The sequence below is a fragment of the Malus domestica genome, chromosome 16 (assembly GCF_042453785.1).
Source record: "Malus domestica chromosome 16, GDT2T_hap1".
In the NCBI taxonomy this organism is placed as follows: Eukaryota; Viridiplantae; Streptophyta; class Magnoliopsida; order Rosales; family Rosaceae; genus Malus; species Malus domestica.
This window is the reverse complement of record NC_091676.1, coordinates 22,777,700-22,788,800: the sequence shown is the minus strand read 5'-3', so window position 1 is coordinate 22,788,800 and position 11,101 is coordinate 22,777,700. Positions and strand designations below refer to the sequence as shown.

General features: G+C 40.7%; 1 protein-coding gene across 1 annotated transcript; it reads left to right on the top strand.

The window, feature by feature from the left end:
* The first annotated feature begins 315 nt into the window (after window positions 1–315).
* LOC139193063 (uncharacterized) lies at window positions 316–1,762 on the top strand. Its single transcript, XM_070816020.1, has 3 exons — window positions 316–550; window positions 643–1,154; window positions 1,520–1,762. The coding sequence occupies exons 1-3, from the start codon at window positions 316–318 to the stop codon at window positions 1,760–1,762; spliced, it is 990 nt and encodes a 329-aa protein (XP_070672121.1).
* Window positions 1,763–11,101: the final 9,339 nt, after the last annotated feature.

Sequence of the window (11,101 nt, the reverse complement as noted above, 5' to 3'; positions counted from 1 at the left end):
AAATAGAGAAGATTGCAGAGATCGTAGGTCTCTTCCAATCAGTTTCAATGGGTGGTTCCGCAAGGGTGGGAATATCTAATGTGGGAACTGGGAGTCGGGGGTATCCCGAAAGTGACAAATTTAGCGTTGCAACAATTAGGGACATTAAGGCCGTCGATTATAATCCGAAACCTAAATGAGGAAGTATCCCATCATTCCGGAGTTGATGATTAAGGCGGGTTTTCAAGGGGGTGTTAACCGGCATTGGTTGCCCCCAGCTTGCTACTTAATGTGGCTAGTAATCTGAAAAGAGGAGTGGACCCTCAAAATATGGAAATGACACAATCTCCGCAGAAGAAGGTTAGAGGCACTGAAAGCGAAGAGCCTACCAAAGGAAAGATGGCTGAAAATTCGAGGCGGTTGAGTATGAAGGACAGTTGTGGCGTGGTGGAACGTACTACTTTTACGGAGGATGAGTTGCATGCAGTTCCGCTTGAGCTTTGTGAGAAGTGGGATTCTGTGGAGGAGAACGCGGAAGCTAAGAAGTGGGAGATATTGGCTACGAATTCGAGTAAACAAGTTCAGGGTGGTGGCGGCTGGCCCTCAACAGCTGTACGATTGCCATGAATTTTATCTTTTAGAATTGTTGTGGTCTTGGGTCAGACACGACAGTTCGGGCCCTTCATGGGCTAATTCGAAATAAGAGACCCTCTATGATCTTTTTATCTAAAACCAAGATGAAAGATCATAGGTTAGATGGGGTGAGGAGACGTATGGGGTTTGTGAATGGTTTTAATGTTCCTCATATTGGTAGGGCAGGATGTATTAGCTTATGGTGGGATGACTTTGTTGAGGTTAACATTATTTTCTCATCGAAGAATGTCATTGATGTTATCATGCATCGTGTTGGGGATCAGCGCTTGATGCATTTTACTGGGGTTTATGGTACCTCGTACAGAGGGGAAAAAGATGTTTTTTGGAGTATGATGAAGACCAAGTTTACTCCTTCTGATATTCCTTGGTTGTGTGGCGGCGACTTCAACGAGTTTCTCTTGGATCATGAGAAGTCAGGTGGTATGGAAGTTCTTTATAATCGGCCTAGGTATTTGGAGGATTTTATGCATGCAACTCAGTTGATGGATTTGGAGTTTAATGGCCCTTTTTCACGTGGAGAGGTAAAAGAAATGGGGAACTGGTGAAGGAGAGGCTTGACCGGGCTTTGATCAATGGGTTGTGGCAAGATATGTGGCCCAACTCTATGGTTACGCATGGGACAATTTTGGGGTCTGACCATTGTCCTATTGTCATTCAATCTGATGTGGATAGGTTGAGAGGAAGGAAGATTTTCCAGTTTGAGGCGTTTTCGGCCAATGAAGAGGAATGCCAAGAGGTGGTACGAAACTGTTGGACTCGTCGAGATCCTGGTGGGGTTTTAATGAGGTGGGTGAAGAAGATAAATGACTGTCATTCCTATCTAAGCCGGTGGAGCCGAAACAAGTTTCATAAGAGATGACAACAGATTCAGATGCTTCTTGATCAGCTGGGAGATCTGCAAAAGAATTGGGATCAGAATTTAGATGATATAAGAGAAAAAACTAGAATTGTTGATGATCTGTGGGCTCAGGAGGAAAGTTATTGGTTGCGGAGGTTTAGGGTTGCATGGCTGCGAGAGGGGGATGAGAATACAAAGTTTTTTCATCAATCAACGTTGCATCGAAGACGAAGGAATAAGGTTTTAAAAATTCAGGATGTTGATGGGATTTGGGTTGAGCAACCTGATTGAATTCGTAAGATTGTAGAGGACCATTTCATTCATACATTTAGCTTTGGGGGGTCCCGGAATTGGGGATCACTGCTGGATTGCCTGAGTTCGGCTGTTACTGAAGATATGAATGCGGCACTTGTTATGTGGGTTTCTGATCTTGAAATCAAGAATGCGGCTTTGAAAATGGGGGGTATGAAAGCTCCGGGCCTGGACGGGTTCCCAGGGTTATTCTACCATTCTTTCTGGGATATCGTTAAGGATGATGTTAGTGCCTTGGTGAGGGACTTGATGCATGGCATTGTTAGCCCATGCAATCTTAATCCAACACACATTGTTTTGATACCTAAGGTTCCTCACCCCGAGTCGGTTTCGCAGTTTAGACCTATTAGTCTCTGCAATTACTCGTACAAGGTTCTGTCAAAAGTTTTGGCTAACAGACTGAAAGTTCTTCTGCCGCAGATTATCTCGCCTTCTCAGAATGCTTTTGTGGCTGGTATGCACATTCAGGACAATATTGGGATTGCCCATAAGATGTTTCTGAAGGGAAAATTATGAGATTCATGTATGGGATTTCTAAATGACTATCATGCATATACAAATAAAATTTAATATACGAAAGCAGCGGAAGCATTTATAACAAATTATCAAAGCTATAGTCATGCAAATCCCCTTCAAGGTTCATAGGTTTATATATAATGCATCAAATAAAATTTTAGAGAAAAGAACAAAGTGAAGGTTTAGTCTTATACCTCTTGATCTAGACTTGAGACCAAGGATGGATCACCTCCAAGCCCTTTGTTCCTTGAACTCCTTGAGCCTAGCTTCCCTCCTTGCCTCCTCCACTTTGATAGAATGAGTGCTCCTAGGTTCTCTTCAAGTTTCCAAAGTAGGAAACCTCTAAAGATCCTCACCCACTAGTGTAGTGAGAAGGATGAAGGAATAACCAAAGGGTGAAAGATATGTTAGTAAAATCACCCCAAGGTGGCCGGCCTTTGTGTAGTTCTTAGAGAGATATTCTTTTGCCTCTTTGTTGTTTTTAACCACACAAAAACCCCTTATGAACAATATCTTATAAAGTTCCTTATATAGACAAAAGAAACCTAGTCAACCACTTGACTAAATATCTCACCCTTTCACCTAAAGTGGCCGGCCCTCTTTGTGTTGTTTGGGCTTTGGGCTTTGGGCTTTCATTTATTTCAAGTCATCCAATGCTTGAATAAAAGCCCAATGGGTTTAGGTCCAATGGGCCCAATTAAACCCGAACGTTTCTTTAAGCCCAAAATGATCTTTATCGCTTTTATGATTTCTTTAAACTTTCTAAATTAATCACAACACTTAATTAATCCAATTAATTGTTTCCATCATCCATTAATTACTCACTACAATAGCGTATTGGTGAACAATCTTTTAGGTTCTAATTATTAAGGCAGTGAGGTGATTGGCACCAATCCAATTGATTATATTTAATCCAATCACTTAGTGAATTAAAACTTCATTTTAATTCACCTTTCTTCTTTGACGACTACATTTAATCATCTAGAAGAATTCACAAGCTATGAGTGACATCTAACCATATGTCATAGCTACCCAAGCTAATGTAGAAGTTTATTCAGAGAACCTATTCAGTTGGAATTACAATGTAATTTGATCCTTCTCTAAAACAATACTCTCAATCACATTACTAGGGTATGGATATATTATGTCAAACCCCTAATGTGATTATTCCTTCTTATATGATTCATTTGAGTCGTATAGGAACGCTTTCCTTTTAATACGCTCGATACTTCGGCCGAAGATTCCCGAATCATATCTTAGAGTATTCTTCCTCTCTTATCGAGGATTAGAGATTCCTTGTTGCGCATACACTAGCCTTCATGACTAAGTGGCTTAACCCCAATTATGCCGTGGACACCCGCGAATGGGGAGACTTTGACATAATCAAAGATTAAGTACTTAGCCACAAGACAACGACGATGCCTCAGGTCAAATGACTATTTACATTATTCCAACCATTAGAGTTACTTGCTTGACATGTGAGTAGACCTCCATGCAAGTACTCTCGTTCGATTGTGCTCAGTGAACTCATTCTCTTAATGAGCACCTACATACTTGTCTTAGTGTCACAACACGAATGGAATGAGACTTTCCATCCTTCCATTTGAAGCGGACACAGTATGTACCGGTCTACGCATTGTCAGTATCCCTCCGACAATCCAATGACCAGGAACCTTTTTGGACATTTGGTTATGTGAAGAAGGTCTCTGTAATCTAACATCATTAGATTACTTCTTCAATCGATCCATTGTCCATGGATACACTATTTAGGACATATATAGTTTATTGAGATAGTCCTAATTCGTGTTTTTGCCATTTGATGTATAAGACTAATCTATGCATCCATTCATATGTCCTGAAAGGTTTCTTCCAAAGATTGACTTTCAGGGCATATTTCCAACAGTTTCATTTTCTGAAAGGGAGGACAGCTAAGCGGAAGTTTGAATTGGGCATTAAGCTTGACATGCAGAAAGCCTATGATCGTGTTGAATGGGACTTTCTTGATGTGGTTATGGAGCGGTTGGGTTTTTGTTGCTTGTGGAGACAGATTATTATGGGTTGTGTTTCTTCTGTGAAGTTCGAAGTCATCCTAAATGGTCAGCCTGGTAATAAGTTTGCTCCGTCTAGGGGTCTCAGGCAGGGAGATCCGTTATCTCCTTATCTCTTTATTTTGGTTGAGGAAGTTCTCTTGCGGTTGATTCATGAGGCGGCTGCTACTAATTTGCTAGATGGGGTGCGGATTGGTCTCTTGGGGCCGAGCATTTCCCATTTTTTGTTTTTACGGATGATACTCTTTTTTTTCTGCGGGCGGATGAGAAAAATTGTAGGAGTCTAATCAATATTCTTGGGTAGTATTGTAATGCTTCTAGGCAGCATGTGAATGTGCAAAAATCTAGTGTGTATTTCGGGGCAAATGTCCCTAAAGAGGTGGCTATTGAATTGGGGTCCATTCTTGGTATGTCAATGGTGGACAATCTGGGCACTTATTTGGGTGTTCCTGCTATTTGGGGTCGTTCAAAGAAACGGGGCCTTGCTTATGTGAAGGGAAGAGTGTTGGGGAAAATCAAAGGCTTTTTGTCTCACGCGGGTAAGGAGGTTCTGATTAAAGTAGTGGTCCAAGCGATTCCGTCTTACCCTATAAGCATTTTTAAATTTCCTACAATTGTCTGTCAGGAATTAGATGCTTTGATTGTTGGGTTTTGGTGGGGAAGTCAGGGGGACACGTGGAAAGTGCATTGGGTGTCTAAAGAGGTTTTGGGTCTTCCTAAGGATTTGGGAGGTCTGGGGTTCAGAAATTTTCAAGAGTTTAATGATGCTTTACTTGCCAAACAGAGTTGGAGGTTAATTTCTGATCCGGATTAGTTGTGGGCTTGGGTTCTTAAGGCCTGCTATTTTCTGCATTGTTCTTTTTAGGAGGCCAAAAAAGAGGGTAAGGCGTCGTGGGCGTGAAGCAGCATCCTCGTGGGTAGGGATTTGATTCATAGTGGATCCCACAGGCAGATTATAGGGGTGAAGGTGTGCGTGTTTGGGTGGATAGGTGGCTGCCTTCTTTACCTCTGGGGCATCTTGAGTCGCTAGGAGAGGTTTCGGTTACTCCCAATCTGCGTGTTAGCTCTTTAATTGCCCCTTCTTCCCGGGAATGAGATGTTGGTTTTTTGCAGCCTGTCATCTTTTTGGCGGATTAAGAGGCTATTCTTGCTACACCTATCGGTGATCCTAGGAGGAACGACCGTTTTGTTTGGGCTGCTAATAAGAATGGCAGGTATTCGGTTAAGTCAGGTTACATGTGGCTTTAATCGAGGTCTTTAGCTGTGCGGGATCATCATCTTCCTGGTGCTCGGTCGGTCCCGAGGGAAGTTTGGAGAGGTATCTGGCAGTTGGAGGTGCCTCCAAAGATTCGGTTATTTTTCTGGCTTTCGGTGCATAATGGTGTTCATATGCGTGGTGCTTTGTTTAAAGGACGGGTTTCCCTTTCCCCTCTCTGCCCTATTTACCGATGCAACGATGAAACTATGGAGCATTTATTTCTTCGTTGTTCATGGGTGCAGGTTATTTGGTTTGGTGGTGCTCGGACTTATAAAGTTGATGGTGCTAGTATTCAGTCTTGGGTGCTGTGGTTACAGGCAGTCCTGTCTTCTAACTTGGGGTCTGATCATGATAAGACTTGGGTTCAGTCTTATATCGCCTTAACTTGCTGGTGTATTTGGAAGGCCATGTGTGAGTTTGTGTTCAATCTGGTTTCTCTTAACCTCTCGAAAATGCTTTTTGCTATCTCTTCTACTTTGGATTCTTTTTTATGTGCAGTGAAGGTTTTGGAGGTTCATAGGCCGGTGGTGGGTGCGGGGAGGTTCCGGTTGAGAGGTAGAGCCCCCCTCCCTCTCCTTTCTCGAAGATTAACGTCGATACTAGTTGGTCAAATGTGTCTCGATTGGGCTTCGCTGGGGTGATTATTAGGGATGAGGGAGGTCGTTTCTTGGCTACTGCTAGGTACCCTCTTTTGGCTTTTAATGCCACAACTGCTGAGGCTTTGCCTCTGATTCGTGGGTATGAGCTGGGTATTTCGATGGGTGTGAGCTTTGCTATGATTGAGTCCGATTTTCTTGAAGTGATTTCTTGTCTTCGTGGTTCTCTTGATAATGGCAGTTAGGAAACTTATCCATTCTTGGCTAGGGCGCTTAGGTTGAGCGAGTCTTTCCAGAATTGTCGCTGCTCTTGGGTTCCAAGATCAGCCAACATGGCGGCGGATGCTCTCGCGTCAGCTGGTTTTACGGAGATGTGTGATTTTGTGTGGGTCGATAGGCCCCCATCTTCGTTAGTGTATGTCTTATGTAATGATGGTCTTCCATGTCCTCATTAATGGTTGCTTTTGTGGTGCTTGGGGTGACACTTTTACTTGGTTGAAGTGTCTGTTGGTCTTAGCCCATTTCACTGCTTTTTTTTTCTTGGTTGGTCTTCCTTGGTGTTCGCCCTGGAGTTGGCTTTCTTGTCTCTATTTGGCTTCTTAGCCTTGGAATATGATTTCCTAGCTTTAAAATAATAATAATAATAATAATAATAATAAAAATAAAAGTAGCAATGAAAATTTCAACTAAAATATCATTTATAATGTCTTCGACCTAGTTTGGGAGTGAGGTGCTTAAAAAAAAAGCACCCATGAAAAAAAGTTGTGAGGATTTTAGGTGTTTGGTAAACTGAAAAAAAAAAGGCTTATTTTGGAAGTTGTTGTGAGAATAAGCTGAAATCAAAGGAAAAAGCTGAAGCTACTATTTGCAGCTTTGGAAAACTGGCTTTTTTTCAAAGCACACGGAGCTACAGTGCTTCTTTAATGAAAAGACCCACTATTAGACAGCTTTTTTTTTCAAAAGCACTTTTACAAAAAAGTTTACCAAACACTCTGCTGATTTATTTCACAGCCGCTTATTCTCACAAGAGCTTTTTTTCAAAGCACAGCAATACCAAACCAGCCCTTCTTCTAGTACTTTTAGGCAATTCCATTTTCTATATATTTCGAGATATCATTTTCAATGCATAAAATTGTTAGTCCATTTAGCCAAATTCTTATTATCTGTTCAATTTGACTTAGAAAGGAGCATACCCCAGTCACTGAAATAGATTGGAAGGCTGAGCAAAAAAATGGGGATCGCACAGAGGTTTCTCTTGAATCCTTGATTTATTTTTCTTCTTTATAAGTTTTCTAGAGAAATGGGTTCAAGGAATTGAGATTGTTGGTTTTTCTAGTTCTCATTTTCTGAAGAATGGATTTTGTCTTGACGAGATCTTCATGTCTTTCATGCTACTTACTTTTAATTCTTTATCTTCTTGGTAAGTCAACAAATTTCTAATCTGAATCCCACAAATGCTTGAACCTCTCGAATCATGAGTAGTTTTTATTCAAGTCGTATGATGTTCTATAGTCATTTGCTTGGCCATAATTAGTAGAACCAAGTCTAAATCTAATTTGACGGGCGACACCGATCCACTATGTTACAATGGGAGTTCATACTTTCATACTGACCCATTAATGTGAGTCTTGTAGAGTAAAATTGAGTTTTACTTATCTATTTTTTTTATAGTCTCACAATAGGTGAATTTGGTCTTTTTGAGCTTGATTTGTTTTTTTAACCATAGCACTAGAGCTGACCTGATTGTTTTGTTGGTTATACTGTACATATTGCTTTGGGTACTAAGGTGATCATGTAGTGCTTATTCACTTGAATCACTTCTATTTCAATTTTTTGTTTGCAAGTATTGACACACCCTAATTCTGAAAAACGCCTTGATCGACATGTGGTAGTAAAAAGTAGCAGTACCATAATACATAAAGTCAACTGGAACTCATAAGCAATATACATCAGATAATCATCGAAAACAAAATTACAATAAAGGCTGACAAACCATACTTTTGAGTGCACAACACACACCAGCTACACCCTTTGGAATCTTCTTCACTAAACACTACCTGTACTTTGCAAGAAACAACCCTATAACCATCGAAATAATACACCGGACAAAGAAAAAACTCTCATTAGCTGCGAATTGTGTGAGTGATAATAATATAACATATGTGATTTTAAAAGTCAGTCAATCTAAGTTATAAAACATTTCACACAAGCATTCAATTGACTTTTCATGATTGATCCATACAGGCATTCAATCATTCTTTCATATATATAATGAAATAATAGAGCTACGCCGACATCATAGAATTGGCAAAAACTATGCACATGGTTTTTGAACCTCTCAAGAACTAGAGTATTATTCCAGAAACTCTTATGGAATCCGATATGATGTAGGGTTCCAAAACCTCTCATGAAATCGAACATGAGGAGCTTCCAAAACCACTCATGGAACCTACTGAAAGTAAACCAAGATTCCAGAACCTCTCATGGAATCAAAAAGGAATTTAACAAACTAGGGACTTCATATCCACATATGAAACGAGCAAGGAAATATACAAGGTATTAATCCTTTGCATAGCCTTCTTAGTTCGCAATCATATCAATTATACATAAATATATCATTTCTAACAAAAGATTATCGATTGGCAATAAACATATTTATAAATCCATGCTATATCCACTAAGTATATAACCTCTTTCATATGCATAGTAGTTTATCACATAATATTAAAATAACTCGCCTAGAGTCCAACGCACTTTAGAATAACTACAATAAGCTTCACACAAAACGATCTGCACATCATTAGAGCAACTCCACCCATGGAGCCTTCCCCCTGGCAATCCACTATTGAATCCACCATTTTAAACAGTAACTGCCTTAAATGAATAGTAACTGCCATTAATAAACAGTAATTGCCATTTGCATCTCCACCCTTGAAGCTCTCCCCCCAGGCAATAAGCAATTAAAATAATAGTTTTTTTTGTTTGTTTAAATAATAAAAAATTAAAAAGCTCTCTCTCTCTCTCTGACACAACAAAAATAAAAAATTGCAAAGCACTCGGGCCACAGGCCCGTCGACTCCCCACCCCATCTTCGCTCGGCCTCCCACCGTCGCTCGGCCTCCACACGGCTGGAGCTCTCTCCACCGGCCCTCGGGCCCTTTGTCCTCGCCTGTCGCCCGAGCAACCAGCCTCTGCTGGAGTTGCTCTTAATGACCACAATGCTTATATTATCATACACAACACCCCACTTAGGAATTTTATCAAAACTGACACGCAAAATGAGACATAGTGCTACTTACACATATAGAGAGATGCACGTTAACCGGGAACAACACATTATTGTGATGAGCCCAGTGTTCTAAAAATCGGCCTAGGCAGTGCCTAGGCGCTCGATGGTTGGCCATTGCTGCGATTTCACTAAAATTGTTGAACAAGTCGGCTAGAATATTAGGCAGCGCCTATACGGCCACTTGGGAGGGCTAGGTGGTCTAGGCGGCCTTGACGACCTCTGGGCAATTCTGTAACTTCAAACATTATTGCTGCAAAGATTGTGAATCTCTGGCGTCTCACTGCAATTTCATCGCGTTGATGCGCCTTGTCCCCTGTCTGCGTGTGTAGAAGAAGAGTCAACATCAAAGATTTGACGAGAGAGGAAGAGAGAGAGAGGGACACAGAGCTCTATAAATCTGCAATTGCAGAGAAGAAGAAATGCGACGATGCTATGTTGGCTAGGGTTAGAATTAGGGATTTTAAAGTTGGCTGATAGTTCTTTTAAAATTAGGGAATAAGTTATTTATTTACTTTATTTTATTTAATGTGAAAACAAAGGCCCAATCATTTTTAATGAAAACTGAAAAGTAAGGCGCAACAATGATTAAGCCATATTAGGCTTAGAAAAAACGTTACAAAACCAAGAGTATCCTTAAACTTTTGCGCACAAGTCATATTATATATATATATATATATATATATATATATATATATATATATATATATATAATAAATTTACTTAAAATAATTTATGTGTCATTTTATTTTGCAATTTATGTATTTAAGTACAATTATGTATTTTTTAAGTATAAATAGACACTTATTTATACGATTTTACATAAATCCGCCTAGTCCGCCTAAGCCCCGCCTAGCAGTGTAACATCCCACATCACCCAGGGGAGTGATCCTTATATGTATATTCCCATCCCTACCTAGCAGGAGGCCTTTTGGGAGCTCATTGACTTCGGGTTCTGTCGGAACTTCGAAGTTAAGCGAAAAGGTGGCCAGAGCACTTCCATGATGGGTGACCCACTGGGAAGTTGCTCGTGAGTTCCTAGAAACAAAACTATGAGGGCGTGGTCGGGGCCTAAAGCGGACAATATTGTGCTACGGTAGTGGAGCAGGCTAGGGAAATGGTCCACCCCGGGCCGGGATGTGACAAGCAGCATAGGCGCTAGGCCCCAGTTCGTCGCCCGACTAGCGCCTAACGTTTTTTAGAACCTTGAATCAGCCAACTAAGTTCCATCAAGCCTCACAACATCTTATTCAAATTTCACGACGATCCAAATGTTAGATTGTCGTTAATTGCAAAAATCGAGCGGCAATACAATTAACTCAAAAATTGAATAACCAAATCATCACATCAAATCTCAACAACAAATCTTAGATATAGGCTCAGGATATTGAGAACATTTTTCTGCCCAAAATCCATGTCATTGTGCTGGGCGCAATGGTTCTTGGTGAACCAAAACTCAATCTTCCGACCAACTTCAAATTTTCGCAGGCATGTATATCTTAACACGAAGAACAACTATTATACTTGCCACGAAGTCCAAAGTGGACGGAAGACAAGCAATTTCTCAAGTAAAGGCTGCGGGTGCCGTAAACTTCACGGTGTAGATTTGCCGCA

Coding starts and splice junctions, on each gene's coding strand:
- LOC139193063 (XM_070816020.1), top strand. CDS start 316: ATGACACAATCTCCGCAGAAGAAGGTTAGAGGCACTGAAAGCGAAGAG. Junction 551..642: donor GATATTGGCTACGAATTCGA/GTAAACAAGTTC, acceptor GTCTTGGGTCAG/ACACGACAGTTCGGGCCCTT. Junction 1,155..1,519: donor GCCCTTTTTCACGTGGAGAG/GTAAAAGAAATG, acceptor CTTCTTGATCAG/CTGGGAGATCTGCAAAAGAA.